Raw genomic sequence first — 21,253 nt, 5'->3', positions numbered from 1 at the left:
CAACAACAACATTACTACTACAACCACAACATTACTACTACAACCACAACATCACTACTACAACCACAACATTACTACTACAACCACAACATCACTACTACAACCACAACATTACTACTACAACCACAACATTACTACTACAACCACAACATTACTACTACAACCACAACATTACTACTACAACCACAACATTACTACTACAACCACAACATTACTACTACAACCACAACATTACTACTACAACCACAACATTACTACTACAACCACAACATTACTACTACAACCACAACATTACTACTACAACCACAACATTACTACTACAACCACAACATTACTACTACAACCACAACATTACTACTACAACCACAACATTACTACTACAACCACAACATTACTACTACAACCACAACATTACTACTACAACCACAACATTACTACTACAACAACAACATTACTACTACAACCACAACATTACTACTACAACCACAACATTACTACTACAACCACAACATTACTACTACAACCACAACATTACTACTACAACAACAACATTACTACTACAACAACAACATTACTACTACAACCACAACATTACTACTACAACCACAACATTACTACTACAACCACAACATTACTACTACAACAACAACATTACTACTACAACCACAACATTACTACTACAACCACAACATTACTACTACAACCACAACATTACTACTACAACCACAACATTACTACTACAACCACAACATTACTACTACAACCACAACATTACTACTACAACAACAACATTACTACTACAACCACAACATTACTACTACAACCACAACATTACTACTACAACCACAACATTACTACTACAACCACAACATTACTACTACAACCACAACATTACTACTACAACCACAACATTACTACTACAACCACAACATTACTACTACAACCACAACATTACTACTACAACCACAACATTACCACTACAACCACAACATTACTACTACAACCACAACATTACTACTACAACCACAACATTACTACTACAACCACAACATTACTACTACAACCACAACATTACTACTACAACCACAACATTACTACTACAACCACAACATTACTACTACAACCACAACATTACCACTACAACATTACTACTACAACCACAACATTACTACTACAACCACAACATTACTACTACAACCACAACATTACTACTACAACAACAACATTACTACTACAACCACAACATTACTACTACAACCACAACATTACTACTACAACACCACAACCACCACCTCACCCTCACCACCATCACCACCATCACCACCACCATCACCACCACCACCTCTCCACCACCTCACCACCACCACTCACCAGGAGGCACCAGGGTGAGGCAACAACCGCCACCACCACCACCATCACCACCACCATCACCACCACCATCACCACCACCACCACCATCACCACCACCATCACCACCACCACCATCACCACCACCATCACCACCACCACCACCACCATCACCACCACCATCATCACCACCACCATCACCACCATCACCACCATCACCACCACCACCATCACCACCACCATCACCACCATCACCACCACCACCATCATCACCACCACCATCACCACCATCACCACCACCACCACCATCACCATCACCACCACCTCACCACCACCTCACCACTCACCAGGAGGCACCAGGGTGAGGCAACAACCCCCACCACCAGCGCCGGTGAGTTTGGTGGAGTGGAGTCGGTGAGCCTCAGCCGTAGCGGAGACACAGCGGAGAGACACGTGACCAACACCCAAACAGTCCAGCAGGGAGCTGTTAACTTGTATTAGCTCCTAGTAGACACAGAGACACACAGAGAGACACAGCGGAGAGACACGTGACCAACACCTAAACAGTCCAGCAGGTAGCTGTTAACTTGTATTAGCTCCTAGTAGACACAGAGACTCACACAGACACACAGCGGAGAGACACGTGACCAACACCTAAACAGTCCAGCAGGTAGCTGTTAACTTGTATTAGCTCCTGGTAGACACAGAGACACACACAGAGACACACAGAGACACACACAGAGACACAGCGGAGAGACACGTGACCAACACCCAAGGAGTCCAGCAGGGAGCTGTTAACTTGTATTAGCTCCTAGTAGACACAGAGACACACACAGAGACACACACAGAGACACACACAGAGACACACACAGAGACACAGCGGAGAGTCACGTGACCAACACCCAAAGAGTCCAGCAGGTAGCTGTTAACTTGTATTAGCTCCTAGGAGACACACACAGAGACACAGAGACACACACAGAGACACACACAGAGACACACACAGAGACACAGAGACACACACAGAGACACAGAGACACACACAGAGACACACACAGAGAGACACGTGACCAACACCCAAAGAGTCCAGCAGGTAGCTGTTAACTTGTATTAGCTCCTAGTAGACACACACAGAGAGACACAGAGACACAGCGGAGAGACACGTGACCAACACCCAAAGAGTCCAGCAGGGAGCTGTTAACTTGTATTAGCTCCTGGTAGACACAGAGACACACAGAGACACACACAGAGACACAGCGGAGAGACACGTGACCAACACCCAAAGAGTCCAGCAGGGAGCTGTTAACTTGTATTAGCTCCTAGGAGACACACACAGAGACACAGAGACACACACAGAGACACACACACAGAGACACAGCGGAGAGACACGTGCCCAACACCCAAACAGTCCAGCAGGGAGCTGTTAACTTGTATTAGCTCCTAGGAGACACAGAGACACACACAGAGACACACACAGAGACACAGCGGAGAGACACGTGACCAACACCCAAACAGTCCAGCAGGGAGCTGTTAACTTGTATTAGCTCCTAGTAGACACAGAGACACACACAGAGAGAGACACAGAGACACAGCGGAGAGACACGTGACCAACACCCAAAGAGTCCAGCAGGGAGCTGTTAACTTGTATTAGCTCCTAGTAGACACAGAGACACAGAGACACACACAGAGAGAGACACAGAGACACAGCGGAGAGACACGTGACCAACACCCAAAGAGTCCAGCAGGTAGCTGTTAACTTGTATTAGCTCCTAGGAGACACACACAGAGACACACAGAGACACACACAGAGACACAGCGGAGAGACACGTGACCCACACCCAAAGAGTCCAGCAGGAAGCTGTTAACTTGTATTAGCTCCTAGTAGACACAGAGACACAGAGACACAGAGACACACACAGAGAGAGACACAGAGACACAGCGGAGAGACACGTGACCAACACCCAAAGAGTCCAGCAGGGAGCTGTTAACTTGTATTAGCTCCTAGTAGACACACACAGAGACACAGAGACACACACAGAGACACAGCGGAGAGACACGTGACCAACACCCAAAGAGTCCAGCAGGTAGCTGTTAACTTGTATTAGCTCCTGGTAGACACAGAGACACAGAGAGAGACACACAGAGACACGTGACCAACACCCAAAGAGTCCAGCAGGGAGCTGTTAACTTGTATTAGCTCCTGGTAGACACAGAGACACAGAGACACACACAGAGACACACACAGAGACACACACAGAGACACACAGAGACACGTGACCAACACCCAAAGAGTCCAGCAGGGAGCTGTTAACTTGTATTAGCTCCTGGTAGACACAGAGACACAGAGACACACACAGAGACACACACAGAGACACACACAGAGACACACACAGAGACACACAGAGACACGTGACCAACACCCAAAGAGTGCAGCAGGGAGCTGTTAACTTGTATTAGCTCCTGGTAGACACAGAGACACAGAGACACACACAGAGACACACACAGAGACACACACAGAGACACACAGAGACACGTGACCAACACCCAAAGAGTCCAGCAGGGAGCTGTTAACTTGTATTAGCTCCTGGTAGACACAGAGACACAGAGACACACACAGAGACACACACAGAGACACACACAGAGACACACACAGAGACACACAGAGACACGTGACCAACACCCAAAGAGTCCAGCAGGGAGCTGTTAACTTGTATTAGCTCCTAGGAGACAGAGACACAGAGAGACACAGAGAGACACACACAGAGACACACACAGAGACACAGAGACTCACACAGAGACACACACAGAGAGACACACACAGAGACACACACAGAGACACAGAGACTCACACAGAGACACAGCGGAGAGACACGTGACCCACACCCAAAGAGTCCAGCAGGTAGCTGTTAACTTGTATTAGCTCCTGGTAGACACACACAGAGAGACAGACACACAGAGACACAGAGACACACACAGAGACACGCACAGAGACACACAGAGACACACAGAGACACAGCGGAGAGACACGTGACCAACACCCAAAGAGTCCAGCAGGGAGCTGTTAACTTGTATTAGCTCCTAGTAGACACAGAGACACAGAGACACACACAGAGACACACAGAGACACAGCGGAGAGACACGTGACCCACACCTAAAGAGTCCAGCAGGTAGCTGTTAACTTGTATTAGCTCCTGGTAGACACAGAGACACAGAGACACACACAGAGACACACAGAGACACGTGACCAACACCCAAACAGTCCAGCAGGGAGCTGTTAACTTGTATTAGCTCCTGGTAGACACAGAGACACAGAGACACACAGAGAGACACACACAGAGACACAGAGAGACACGTGACCAACACCCAAAGAGTCCAGCAGGGAGCTGTTAACTTGTATTAGCTCCTGGTAGACACAGAGACACACACAGAGACACGTGACCCACACCCAAAGAGTCCAGCAGGGAGCTGTTAACTTGTATTAGCTCCTGGTAGACACAGAGACACACACAGAGACACGTGACCCACACCCAAAGAGTCCAGCAGGGAGCTGTTAACTTGTATTAGCTCCTGGTAGACACACACAGAGAGAGAGACACAGAGAGACACAGAGACACACACACAGAGACACAGAGAGACACACAGAGACACACACAGAGACACACACAGAGACACACACAGAGACACACACAGAGACACAGCGGAGAGACACGTGACCCACACCCAAAGAGTCCAGCAGGTAGCTGTTAACTTGTATTAGCTCCTAGTAGACACAGAGACACACACAGAGAGACACACACAGAGACACACAGAGACACACACAGAGACACACACAGAGACACAGAGACACAGCGGAGAGACACGTGACCCACACCCAAAGAGTCCAGCAGGTAGCTGTTAACTTGTATTAGCTCCTAGTAGACACAGAGACACAGAGACACACAGAGACACAGAGACACAGAGACTCACACAGATACACACACAGAGACACAGAGACACACACAGAGACACAGAGACACAGCGGAGAGACACGTGACCAACACCCAAAGAGTCCAGCAGGGAGCTGTTAACTTGTATTAGCTCCTAGGAGACACAGAGACACAGAGACACACAGAGACACACAGAGACACAGCGGAGAGACACAGCGGAGAGACACGTGACCCACACCCAAAGAGTCCAGCAGGTAGCTGTTAACTTGTATTAGCTCCTGGTAGACACAGAGACACACACAGAGACACACACAGAGACACAGAGACTCACACAGAGACACAGCGGAGAGACACGTGACCAACACCCAAAGAGTCCAGCAGGGAGCTGTTAACTTGTATTAGCTCCTGGTAGACACACACAGAGAGAGAGACACAGAGAGACACAGAGACACACACACAGAGACACAGAGAGACACACAGAGACACACACAGAGACACACACAGAGACACACACAGAGACACACACAGAGACACACACAGAGACACACACAGAGACACAGCGGAGAGACACGTGACCCACACCCAAAGAGTCCAGCAGGTAGCTGTTAACTTGTATTAGCTCCTAGTAGACACAGAGACACACACAGAGAGACACACACAGAGACACACAGAGACACACACAGAGACACACACAGAGACACAGAGACACAGCGGAGAGACACGTGACCCACACCCAAAGAGTCCAGCAGGTAGCTGTTAACTTGTATTAGCTCCTAGTAGACACAGAGACACAGAGACACACAGAGACACAGAGACACAGAGACTCACACAGATACACACACAGAGACACAGAGACACACACAGAGACACAGAGACACAGCGGAGAGACACGTGACCAACACCCAAAGAGTCCAGCAGGGAGCTGTTAACTTGTATTAGCTCCTAGGAGACACAGAGACACAGAGACACACAGAGACACACAGAGACACAGCGGAGAGACACAGCGGAGAGACACGTGACCCACACCCAAAGAGTCCAGCAGGTAGCTGTTAACTTGTATTAGCTCCTGGTAGACACAGAGACACACACAGAGACACACACAGAGACACAGAGACTCACACAGAGACACAGCGGAGAGATACGTGACCCACACCCAAAGAGTCCAGCAAGTAGCTGTTAACTTCAATTAGCTCCTGGTAGACACACAGACACACACAGAGACACACACAGAGACACAGCGGAGAGACACGTGACCCACACCCAAAGAGTCCAGCAGGTAGCTGTTAACTTCAATTAGCTCCTGGTAGACACACAGACACACACAGAGACACACACAGAGACACAGCGGAGAGACACGTGACCCACACCCAAAGAGTCCAGCAGGTAGCTGTTAACTTGTATTAGCTCCTAGGAGACACAGAGACACACACAGAGACACACACAGAGACACAGAGACACAGCGGAGAGACACGTGACCAACACCCAAAGAGTCCAGCAGGTAGCTGTTAACTTGTATTAGCTCCTGGTAGACACACACAGAGAGAGAGACACAGAGACACACAGAGACACGTGACCCACACCCAAAGAGTCCAGCAGGTAGCTGTTAACTTGTATTAGCTCCTAGTAGACACACACAGAGACACACAGAGACACACACAGAGACACACACAGAGACACACACAGAGACACAGCGGAGAGACACGTGACCCACACCCAAAGAGTCCAGCAGGTAGCTGTTAACTTGTATTAGCTCCTAGTAGACAGAGACACAGAGACACACACAGAGACACAGAGACACAGCGGAGAGACACGTGACCAACACCCAAAGAGTCCAGCAGGGAGCTGTTAACTTGTATTAGCTCCTAGTAGACTCACACAGAGACACACACACAGAGACACGTGACCAACACCCAAAGAGTCCAGCAGGGAGCTGTTAACTTGTATTAGCTCCTGGTAGACACAGAGACACACACAGAGACACACACAGAGACACAGCGGAGAGACACGTGACCAACACCCAAAGAGTCCAGCAGGTAGCTGTTAACTTGTATTAGCTCCTAGTAGACAGAGACACACACAGAGACACACACAGAGACACAGTGGAGAGACACGTGACCAACACCCAAAGAGTCCAGCAAGTAGCTGTTAACTTCAATTAGCTCCTGGTAGACACACAGACACACACAGAGACACACACAGAGACACAGCGGAGAGACACGTGACCCACACCCAAAGAGTCCAGCAGGTAGCTGTTAACTTCAATTAGCTCCTGGTAGACACACAGACACACACAGAGACACACACAGAGACACAGCGGAGAGACACGTGACCCACACCCAAAGAGTCCAGCAGGTAGCTGTTAACTTGTATTAGCTCCTAGGAGACACAGAGACACACACAGAGACACACACAGAGACACAGAGACACAGCGGAGAGACACGTGACCAACACCCAAAGAGTCCAGCAGGTAGCTGTTAACTTGTATTAGCTCCTGGTAGACACACACAGAGAGAGAGACACAGAGACACACAGAGACACGTGACCCACACCCAAAGAGTCCAGCAGGTAGCTGTTAACTTGTATTAGCTCCTAGTAGACACAGACACAGAGAGACACAGAGAGACACACACAGAGACACACACAGAGAGACACAGAGACACAGCGGAGAGACACGTGACCAACACCCAAAGAGTCCAGCAGGTAGCTGTTAACTTGTATTAGCTCCTGGTAGACACACACAGAGACACACACAGAGACACACACAGAGACACACACAGAGACACGTGACCCACACCCAAAGAGTCCAGCAGGTAGCTGTTAACTTGTATTAGCTCCTGGTAGACACAGAGACACAGAGACACACACAGAGACACAGAGACACACACACAGAGAGACACGTGACCCACACCCAAAGAGTCCAGCAGGTAGCTGTTAACTTGTATTAGCTCCTGGTAGACACAGAGACACAGCGGAGAGACACGTGACCAACACCCAAAGAGTCCAGCAGGGAGCTGTTAACTTCTATTAGCTCCTAGGAGACACAGAGACACAGAGACACACACAGAGACACACACAGAGACACAGAGACTCACACAGAGACACAGAGACACGTGACCAACACCCAAAGAGTCCAGCAGGGAGCTGTTAACTTGTATTAGCTCCTGGTAGACACAGAGACACAGAGACACACACAGAGACACACACAGAGACACACACAGAGACACAGCGGAGAGACACGTGACCCACACCCAAAGAGTCCAGCAGGTAGCTGTTAACTTGTATTAGCTCCTGGTAGACACACACAGAGAGAGAGACACAGAGACACACACAGAGACACAGAGACACGTGACCAACACCCAAAGAGTCCAGCAGGGAGCTGTTAACTTGTATTAGCTCCTAGGAGACACAGAGACACAGAGACACACACAGAGACACAGAGACACACAGAGACACAGAGACACACACACACAGAGACACGTGACCAACACCCAAAGAGTCCAGCAGGTAGCTGTTAACTTGTATTAGCTCCTAGGAGACAGAGACACAGAGAGACACAGAGAGACACACACAGAGACACACACAGAGACACACACAGAGACACACACAGAGACACACAGAGACACGTGACCAACACCCAAAGAGTCCAGCAGGGAGCTGTTAACTTGTATTAGCTCCTAGGAGACAGAGACACAGAGAGACACAGAGAGACACACACAGAGACACAGCGGAGAGACACGTGACCAACACCCAAAGAGTCCAGCAGGGAGCTGTTAACTTGTATTAGCTCCTGGTAGACACACAGAGACACAGAGACACAGAGAGACACAGAGACACAGCGGAGAGACACGTGACCCACACCCAAAGAGTCCAGCAGGGAGCTGTTAACTTCAATTAGCTCCTAGTAGACACAGAGACACACACAGAGACACAGACACACAGAGACACACAGAGACACGTGACCCACACCTAAAGAGTCCAGCAGGTAGCTGTTAACTTGTATTAGCTCCTAGTAGACACAGAGACACACACACAGAGACACACAGAGACACACACAGAGACACACACAGAGACACGTGACCAACACCCAAAGAGTCCAGCAGGTAGCTGTTAACTTGTATTAGCTCCTAGCAGACAGAGACACACACAGAGACACAGAGACACACACAGAGACACACACACAGAGAGACACGTGACCAACACCCAAAGAGTCCAGCAGGTAGCTGTTAACTTGTATTAGCTCCTGGTAGACAGAGACACACACAGAGACACAGAGACACACACAGAGACACACACAGAGACACGTGACCCACACCCAAAGAGTCCAGCAGGTAGCTGTTAACTTCAATTAGCTCCTGGTAGACACAGAGAGAGACACACAGAGACACAGAGACACACAGACACACACAGAGACACACACAGAGACACACACAGAGACACACACAGAGACACACAGAGACACGTGACCCACACCCAAAGAGTCCAGCAGGTAGCTGTTAACTTCAATTAGCTCCTGGTAGACACAGAGAGAGACACACAGAGACACAGAGACACACAGACACACACAGAGACACACACAGAGACACACACAGAGACACAGCGGAGAGACACGTGACCAACACCCAAAGAGTCCAGCAGGTAGCTGTTAACTTGTATTAGCTCCTAGTAGACAGAGACACACACAGAGAGAGAGACACAGAGACACAGAGACACACACAGAGACACAGCGGAGAGACACGTGACCAACACCCAAAGAGTCCAGCAGGTAGCTGTTAACTTGTATTAGCTCCTAGTAGACACACACAGAGAGAGAGACACAGAGACACAGAGACACACACAGAGACACACACAGAGACACACACAGAGACACACACAGAGACACAGCGGAGAGACACGTGACCAACACCCAAAGAGTCCAGCAGGTAGCTGTTAACTTCAATTAGCTCCTAGTAGACAGAGACACACACAGAGACACAGAGACACACACAGAGACACACACAGAGACACACACAGAGACACGTGACCAACACCCAAAGAGTCCAGCAGGGAGCTGTTAACTTGTATTAGCTCCTAGTAGACACAGAGACACACACAGAGACACAGAGAGACACGTGACCCACACCCAAAGAGTCCAGCAGGTAGCTGTTAACTTGTATTAGCTCCTGGTAGACACAGAGACACAGAGACACACACAGAGACACAGAGACACACACACAGAGAGACACGTGACCAACACCCAAAGAGTCCAGCAGGTAGCTGTTAACTTGTATTAGCTCCTGGTAGACACAGAGACACACACAGAGACACAGACACAGAGACACAGAGAAAGAGACACACACAGAGACACACAGAGACACAGCGGAGAGACACGTGACCCACACCCAAAGAGTCCAGCAGGTAGCTGTTAACTTCAATTAGCTCCTAGTAGACAGAGACACACACAGAGACACAGCGGAGAGACACGTGACCCACACCCAAAGAGTCCAGCAGGGAGCTGTTAACTTCAATTAGCTCCTGGTAGACACAGAGACACAGAGACACACACAGAGACACAGAGACTCACACAGAGACACAGCGGAGAGACACGTGACCAACACCCAAAGAGTCCAGCAGGGAGCTGTTAACTTGTATTAGCTCCTGGTAGACACAGAGACACACACAGAGACACAGACACAGAGACACAGAGACAGAGACACACACAGAGACACACAGAGACACAGCGGAGAGACACGTGACCCACACCCAAAGAGTCCAGCAGGTAGCTGTTAACTTCAATTAGCTCCTAGTAGACAGAGACACACACAGAGACACAGAGACACACACAGAGACACAGCGGAGAGACACGTGACCCACACCCAAAGAGTCCAGCAGGGAGCTGTTAACTTCAATTAGCTCCTGGTAGACACAGAGACACAGAGACACACACAGAGACACAGAGACTCACACAGAGACACAGCGGAGAGACACGTGACCCACACCCAAAGAGTCCAGCAGGGAGCTGTTAACTTGTATTAGCTCCTGGTAGACACAGAGACACAGAGACACACAGAGACACACACAGAGACACACACAGAGACACACACAGAGACACACACAGAGACACACACAGAGACACAGAGAGACACGTGACCAACACCCAAAGAGTCCAGCAGGTAGCTGTTAACTTCAATTAGCTCCTAGGAGACACACACAGAGAGAGAGACACAGAGACACACAGAGAGACACACAGAGAGAGAGACACAGCGGAGAGACACGTGACCCACACCCAAAGAGTCCAGCAGGTAGCTGTTAACTTGTATTAGCTCCTAGTAGACAGAGACACACACAGAGACACAGAGACACACACAGAGACACACACAGAGACACAGCGGAGAGACACGTGACCAACACCCAAAGAGTCCAGCAGGTAGCTGTTAACTTGTATTAGCTCCTAGGAGACACACAGAGACACAGAGACACACACAGAGACACAGAGAGACAGACACACACAGAGACACAGAGACACACAGAGACACACACAGAGACACACACAGAGACACACAGAGACACGTGACCCACACCCAAAGAGTCCAGCAGGGAGCTGTTAACTTGTATTAGCTCCTGGTAGACACAGAGAGAGACACACAGAGACACACACAGAGACACACACAGAGACACACACAGAGACACACAGAGAGACACACACAGAGACACACACAGAGACACACACAGAGACACACAGAGACACGTGACCCACACCCAAAGAGTCCAGCAGGTAGCTGTTAACTTGTATTAGCTCCTGGTAGACACAGAGAGAGACACACAGAGAGACACACAGAGACACACACAGAGACACACACAGAGACACACAGAGAGACACACATAGAGACACACACAGAGACACACACAGAGACACACACAGAGACACACAGAGACACGTGACCCACACCCAAAGAGTCCAGCAGGTAGCTGTTAACTTGTATTAGCTCCTGGTAGACACAGAGAGAGACACACAGAGACACACACAGAGACACACACAGAGACACACACAGAGACACACAGAGACACGTGACCAACACCCAAAGAGTCCAGCAGGTAGCTGTTAACTTGTATTAGCTCCTGGTAGACACAGAGAGAGACACACAGAGACACACACAGAGACACACACAGAGACACACACAGAGACACACAGAGACACGTGACCCACACCCAAAGAGTCCAGCAGGTAGCTGTTAACTTGTATTAGCTCCTGGTAGACACACAGAGAGAGAGAGACACAGAGAGACACAGAGACACACACAGAGACACACACAGAGACACAGAGACACACAGAGACACGTGACCAACACCCAAAGAGTCCAGCAGGTAGCTGTTAACTTGTATTAGCTCCTGGTAGACACACACAGAGAGAGAGACACAGAGAGACACAGAGACACACACAGAGACACACACAGAGACACAGAGACACACAGAGACACGTGACCCACACCCAAAGAGTCCAGCAGGGAGCTGTTAACTTCAATTAGCTCCTGGTAGACACAGAGACACACACAGAGACACAGAGACACACACAGAGACACACACAGAGACACAGAGACTCACACAGAGACACAGCGGAGAGACACGTGACCCACACCCAAAGAGTCCAGCAGGGAGCTGTTAACTTGTATTAGCTCCTGGTAGACACACACAGAGACACACACAGAGAGACACACAGAGACACACACAGAGACACAGAGACACACACAGAGAGAGAGACACAGAGACACAGAGACACGTGACCAACACCCAAAGAGTCCAGCAGGTAGCTGTTAACTTGTATTAGCTCCTAGTAGACACACACAGAGATACACAGAGACACAGAGACACACAGAGACACGTGACCAACACCCAAAGAGTCCAGCAGGTAGCTGTTAACTTGTATTAGCTCCTGGTAGACACAGAGACACAGAGACACACAGAGACACAGAGACACACACACAGAGAGACACGTGACCAACACCCAAAGAGTCCAGCAGGTAGCTGTTAACTTCAATTAGCTCCTAGTAGACAGAGACACACACAGAGACACAGAGACACACACAGAGACACACACAGAGACACAGAGACTCACACAGAGACACAGCGGAGAGACACGTGACCAACACCCAAAGAGTCCAGCAGGGAGCTGTTAACTTGTATTAGCTCCTGGTAGACACAGAGACACAGAGACACACACAGAGACACAGAGACACACACAGAGAGACACACAGAGACACGTGACCCACACCCAAAGAGTCCAGCAGGTAGCTGTTAACTTGTATTAGCTCCTAGGAGACACAGAGACACACACAGAGACACACAGAGACACACAGAGACACACAGAGAGAGACACAGCGGAGAGACACGTGACCAACACCCAAAGAGTCCAGCAGGTAGCTGTTAACTTCAATTAGCTCCTAGTAGACACAGAGACACAGAGACACAGAGACACACACAGAGAGAGACACAGAGACACAGCGGAGAGACACGTGACCAACACCCAAAGAGTCCAGCAGGGAGCTGTTAACTTGTATTAGCTCCTAGTAGACACACACAGAGACACAGAGACACACACAGAGACACAGCGGAGAGACACGTGACCAACACCCAAAGAGTCCAGCAGGTAGCTGTTAACTTCAATTAGCTCCTAGTAGACAGAGACACACACAGAGACACAGAGACACACACAGAGACACACACAGAGACACAGAGACACACACAGAGACACAGCGGAGAGACACGTGACCCACACCCAAAGAGTCCAGCAGGTAGCTGTTAACTTCAATTAGCTCCTAGTAGACACAGAGACACACACAGAGACACAGAGACACACACAGAGACACGCACAGAGACACAGCGGAGAGACACGTGACCCACACCCAAAGAGTCCAGCAGGTAGCTGTTAACTTCAATTAGCTCCTAGTAGACAGAGACACACACAGAGACACAGAGACACACACAGAGACACACACAGAGACACAGCGGAGAGACACGTGACCAACACCCAAAGAGTCCAGCAGGTAGCTGTTAACTTGTATTAGCTCCTAGTAGACACAGAGACACACACAGAGACACACACAGAGACACACACAGAGACACACACAGAGACACACAGAGAGACACACACAGAGACACACAGAGAGACTCACACAGAGACTCACACAGAGACACACAGACACACACAGAGACACACACAGAGACACAGAGAGACACGTGACCAACACCCAAAGAGTCCAGCAGGGAGCTGTTAACTTCAATTAGCTCCTGGTAGACACACACAGAGACACACACAGAGACACACAGAGACACGTGACCAACACCCAAAGAGTCCAGCAAGTAGCTGTTAACTTGTATTAGCTCCTAGGAGACACAGAGACACACACAGAGAGACACAGAGAGACACAGAGAGACACAGAGAGACACGTGACCAACACCCAAAGAGTCCAGCAGGTAGCTGTTAACTTGTATTAGCTCCTAGTAGACACAGAGAGACACACACAGAGACACACACAGAGACACACAGAGACACACACAGAGACACACACAGAGACACACACAGAGACACACACAGAGACACAGAGAGACACGTGACCAACACCCAAAGAGTCCAGCAGGTAGCTGTTAACTTGTATTAGCTCCTAGTAGACACACACAGAGACACACAGAGACACACACAGAGACACACACAGAGACACACACAGAGACACACAGAGAGACACACACAGAGACACAGAGACACACACAGAGACACACACAGAGACACACACAGAGACACACAGAGAGACACGTGACCAACACCCAAAGAGTCCAGCAGGGAGCTGTTAACTTGTATTAGCTCCTAGTAGACACAGAGACACACAGAGAGACACACAGAGACACACACACAGAGACTCACACAGAGACACACACAGAGACACACACAGAGACACACACAGAGACACTCACAGACACACACAGAGACACACAGAGACACAGAGAGACACGTGACCAACACCCAAAGAGTCCAGCAGGGAGCTGTTAACTTGTATTAGCTCCTGGTAGACACAGAGACACAGAGACACACACAGAGACACAGAGACACACACAGAGAGACACACAGAGACACGTGACCCACACCCAAAGAGTCCAGCAGGTAGCTGTTAACTTGTATTAGCTCCTAGGAGACACAGAGACACACACAGAGACACACAGAGACACACAGAGAGAGACACAGCGGAGAGACACGTGACCAACACCCAAAGAGTCCAGCAGGTAGCTGTTAACTTCAATTAGCTCCTAGTAGACACAGAGACACAGAGACACACACAGAGAGAGACACAGAGACACAGCGGAGAGACACGTGACCAACACCCAAAGAGTCCAGCAGGGAGCTGTTAACTTGTATTAGCTCCTAGTAGACACACACAGAGACACAGAGACACACACAGAGACACAGCGGAGAGACACGTGACCAACACCCAAAGAGTCCAGCAGGTAGCTGTTAACTTCAATTAGCTCCTAGTAGACAGAGACACACACAGAGACACAGAGACACACACAGAGACACACACAGAGACACAGAGACACACACAGAGACACAGCGGAGAGACACGTGACCCACACCCAAAGAGTCCAGCAGGTAGCTGTTAACTTCAATTAGCTCCTAGTAGACACAGAGACACACACAGAGACACAGAGACACACACAGAGACACGCACAGAGACACAGCGGAGAGACACGTGACCCACACCCAAAGAGTCCAGCAGGTAGCTGTTAACTTCAATTAGCTCCTGGTAGACACAGAGAGAGACACACAGAGACACAGAGACACACAGACACACACAGAGACACACACAGAGACACACACAGAGACACACACAGAGACACACAGAGACACGTGACCCACACCCAAAGAGTCCAGCAGGTAGCTGTTAACTTCAATTAGCTCCTGGTAGACACAGAGAGAGACACACAGAGACACAGAGACACACAGACACACACAGAGACACACACAGAGACACACACAGAGACACAGCGGAGAGACACGTGACCAACACCCAAAGAGTCCAGCAGGTAGCTGTTAACTTGTATTAGCTCCTAGTAGACAGAGACACACACAGAGAGAGAGACACAGAGACACAGAGACACACACAGAGACACAGCGGAGAGACACGTGACCAACACCCAAAGAGTCCAGCAGGTAGCTGTTAACTTGTATTAGCTCCTAGTAGACACACACAGAGAGAGAGACACAGAGACACAGAGACACACACAGAGACACACACAGAGACACACACAGAGACACACACAGAGACACAGCGGAGAGACACGTGACCAACACCCAAAGAGTCCAGCAGGTAGCTGTTAACTTCAATTAGCTCCTAGTAGACAGAGACACACACAGAGACACAGAGACACACACAGAGACACACACAGAGACACACACAGAGACACGTGACCAACACCCAAAGAGTCCAGCAGGGAGCTGTTAACTTGTATTAGCTCCTAGTAGACACAGAGACACACACAGAGACACAGAGAGACACGTGACCCACACCCAAAGAGTCCAGCAGGTAGCTGTTAACTTGTATTAGCTCCTGGTAGACACAGAGACACAGAGACACACACAGAGACACAGAGACACACACACAGAGAGACACGTGACCAACACCCAAAGAGTCCAGCAGGTAGCTGTTAACTTGTATTAGCTCCTGGTAGACACAGAGACACACACAGAGACACAGACACAGAGACACAGAGAAAGAGACACACACAGAGACACACAGAGACACAGCGGAGAGACACGTGACCCACACCCAAAGAGTCCAGCAGGTAGCTGTTAACTTCAATTAGCTCCTAGTAGACAGAGACACACACAGAGACACAGCGGAGAGACACGTGACCCACACCCAAAGAGTCCAGCAGGGAGCTGTTAACTTCAATTAGCTCCTGGTAGACACAGAGACACAGAGACACACACAGAGACACAGAGACTCACACAGAGACACAGCGGAGAGACACGTGACCAACACCCAAAGAGTCCAGCAGGGAGCTGTTAACTTGTATTAGCTCCTGGTAGACACAGAGACACACACAGAGACACAGACACAGAGACACAGAGACAGAGACACACACAGAGACACACAGAGACACAGCGGAGAGACACGTGACCCACACCCAAAGAGTCCAGCAGGTAGCTGTTAACTTCAATTAGCTCCTAGTAGACAGAGACACACACAGAGACACAGAGACACACACAGAGACACAGCGGAGAGACACGTGACCCACACCCAAAGAGTCCAGCAGGGAGCTGTTAACTTCAATTAGCTCCTGGTAGACACAGAGACACAGAGACACACACAGAGACACAGAGACTCACACAGAGACACAGCGGAGAGACACGTGACCCACACCCAAAGAGTCCAGCAGGGAGCTGTTAACTTGTATTAGCTCCTGGTAGACACAGAGACACAGAGACACACAGAGACACACACAGAGACACACACAGAGACACACACAGAGACACACACAGAGACACACACAGAGACACAGAGAGACACGTGACCAACACCCAAAGAGTCCAGCAGGTAGCTGTTAACTTCAATTAGCTCCTAGGAGACACACACAGAGAGAGAGACACAGAGACACACAGAGAGACACACAGAGAGAGAGACACAGCGGAGAGACACGTGACCCACACCCAAAGAGTCCAGCAGGTAGCTGTTAACTTGTATTAGCTCCTGGTAGACACAGAGACACAGAGACACACAGAGACACACACAGAGACACGTGACCCACACCCAAAGAGTCCAGCAGGTAGCTGTTAACTTCAATTAGCTCCTAGTAGACAGAGACACACACAGAGACACAGAGACACACACAGAGACACACACAGAGACACAGCGGAGAGACACGTGACCAACACCCAAAGAGTCCAGCAGGTAGCTGTTAACTTGTATTAGCTCCTAGGAGACACACAGAGACACAGAGACACACACAGAGACACAGAGAGACAGACACACACAGAGACACAGAGACACACAGAGACACACACAGAGACACACACAGAGACACACAGAGACACGTGACCCACACCCAAAGAGTCCAGCAGGGAGCTGTTAACTTGTATTAGCTCCTGGTAGACACAGAGAGAGACACACAGAGACACACACAGAGACACACACAGAGACACACACAGAGACACACAGAGAGACACACACAGAGACACACACAGAGACACACACAGAGACACACAGAGACACGTGACCCACACCCAAAGAGTCCAGCAGGTAGCTGTTAACTTGTATTAGCTCCTGGTAGACACAGAGAGAGACACACAGAGACACACACAGAGACACACACAGAGACACACACAGAGACACACAGAGAGACACACATAGAGACACACACAGAGACACACACAGAGACACACACAGAGACACACAGAGACACGTGACCCACACCCAAAGAGTCCAGCAGGTAGCTGTTAACTTGTATTAGCTCCTGGTAGACACAGAGAGAGACACACAGAGACACACACAGAGACACACACAGAGACACACACAGAGACACACAGAGACACGTGACCAACACCCAAAGAGTCCAGCAGGTAGCTGTTAACTTGTATTAGCTCCTGGTAGACACAGAGAGAGACACACAGAGACACACACAGAGACACACACAGAGACACACACAGAGACACACAGAGACACGTGACCCACACCCAAAGAGTCCAGCAGGGAGCTGTTAACTTGTATTAGCTCCTGGTAGACACACAGAGAGAGAGAGACACAGAGAGACACAGAGACACACACAGAGACACACACAGAGACACAGAGACACACAGAGACACGTGACCAACACCCAAAGAGTCCAGCAGGTAGCTGTTAACTTGTATTAGCTCCTGGTAGACACACACAGAGAGAGAGACACAGAGAGACACAGAGACACACACAGAGACACACACAGAGACACAGAGACACACAGAGACACGTGACCCACACCCAAAGAGTCCAGCAGGGAGCTGTTAACTTCAATTAGCTCCTGGTAGACACAGAGACACACACAGAGACACAGAGACACACACAGAGACACACACAGAGACACAGAGACTCACACAGAGACACAGCGGAGAGACACGTGACCCACACCCAAAGAGTCCAGCAGGGAGCTGTTAACTTGTATTAGCTCCTGGTAGACACACACAGAGACACACACAGAGAGACACACAGAGACACACACAGAGACACAGAGACACACACAGAGAGAGAGACACAGAGACACAGAGACACGTGACCAACACCCAAAGAGTCCAGCAGGTAGCTGTTAACTTGTATTAGCTCCTAGTAGACACACACAGAGATACACAGAGACACAGAGACACACAGAGACACGTGACCAACACCCAAAGAGTCCAGCAGGTAGCTGTTAACTTGTATTAGCTCCTGGTAGACACAGAGACACAGAGACACACAGAGACACAGAGACACACACACAGAGAGACACGTGACCAACACCCAAAGAGTCCAGCAGGTAGCTGTTAACTTCAATTAGCTCCTAGTAGACAGAGACACACACAGAGACACAGAGACACACACAGAGACACACACAGAGACACAGAGACTCACACAGAGACACAGCGGAGAGACACGTGACCAACACCCAAAGAGTCCAGCAGGGAGCTGTTAACTTGTATTAGCTCCTGGTAGACACAGAGACACAGAGACACACACAGAGACACAGAGACACACACAGAGAGACACACAGAGACACGGGACCCACACCCAAAGAGTCCAGCAGGTAGCTGTTAACTTGTATTAGCTCCTAGGAGACACAGAGACACACACAGAGACACACAGAGACACACAGAGACACACAGAGAGAGACACAGCGGAGAGACACGTGACCAACACCCAAAGAGTCCAGCAGGTAGCTGTTAACTTCAATTAGCTCCTAGTAGACACAGAGACACAGAGACACAGAGACACACACAGAGAGAGACACAGAGACACAGCGGAGAGACACGTGACCAACACCCAAAGAGTCCAGCAGGGAGCTGTTAACTTGTATTAGCTCCTAGTAGACACACACAGAGACACAGAGACACACACAGAGACACAGCGGAGAGACACGTGACCAACACCCAAAGAGTCCAGCAGGTAGCTGTTAACTTCAATTAGCTCCTAGTAGACAGAGACACACACAGAGACACAGAGACACACACAGAGACACACACAGAGACACAGAGACACACACAGAGACACAGCGGAGAGACACGTGACCCACACCCAAAGAGTCCAGCAGGTAGCTGTTAACTTCAATTAGCTCCTAGTAGACACAGAGACACACACAGAGACACAGAGACACACACAGAGACACGCACAGAGACACAGCGGAGAGACACGTGACCCACACCCAAAGAGTCCAGCAGGTAGCTGTTAACTTCAATTAGCTCCTAGTAGACAGAGACACACACAGAGACACAGAGACACACACAGAGACACACACAGAGACACAGCGGAGAGACACGTGACCAACACCCAAAGAGTCCAGCAGGTAGCTGTTAACTTGTATTAGCTCCTAGTAGACACAGAGACACACACAGAGACACACACAGAGACACACACAGAGACACACACAGAGACACACAGAGAGACACACACAGAGACACACAGAGAGACTCACACAGAGACTCACACAGAAACACACAGACACACACAGAGACACACACAGAGACACAGAGAGACACGTGACCAACACCCAAAGAGTCCAGCAGGGAGCTGTTAACTTCAATTAGCTCCTGGTAGACACACACAGAGACACACACAGAGACACACAGAGACACGTGACCAACACCCAAAGAGTCCAGCAAGTAGCTGTTAACTTGTATTAGCTCCTAGGAGACACAGAGACACACACAGAGAGACACAGAGAGACACAGAGAGACACAGAGAGACACGTGACCAACACCCAAAGAGTCCAGCAGGTAGCTGTTAACTTCAATTAGC

The 21,253-nt window shown here is 49.5% G+C and overlaps 1 protein-coding gene across 2 annotated transcripts in view; it reads right to left on the bottom strand.

Annotated features, from left to right (window-relative positions):
• Positions 1 to 1,663: 1,663 nt before the first annotated feature.
• MVK (mevalonate kinase) overlaps positions 1,664 to 21,253 on the bottom strand; it is a 58,188-nt gene continuing 38,598 nt past the window's right edge. The window contains exon 5 of one of the 2 annotated variants that reach the window (XM_076059269.1): positions 1,664 to 1,851. In XM_076059269.1, the coding sequence (XP_075915384.1) occupies positions 1,684 to 1,851 (168 nt within the window). In that variant the 3' untranslated portion in view covers positions 1,664 to 1,683. The other variant, XM_076059270.1, reaches the window with a different exon arrangement.

This window comes from Petromyzon marinus (assembly GCF_048934315.1).
Source record: "Petromyzon marinus isolate PM22_M1 ecotype Great Lakes invasive population chromosome 85 unlocalized genomic scaffold, UKy_Petmar_22M1.pri1.0 chr85_unloc.2, whole genome shotgun sequence".
NCBI classification, from domain to species: domain Eukaryota; kingdom Metazoa; phylum Chordata; class Hyperoartia; order Petromyzontiformes; family Petromyzontidae; genus Petromyzon; species Petromyzon marinus.
Note: the sequence above shows the minus strand (reverse complement) of the source record. Positions and strands in the feature narration are given on the sequence as shown.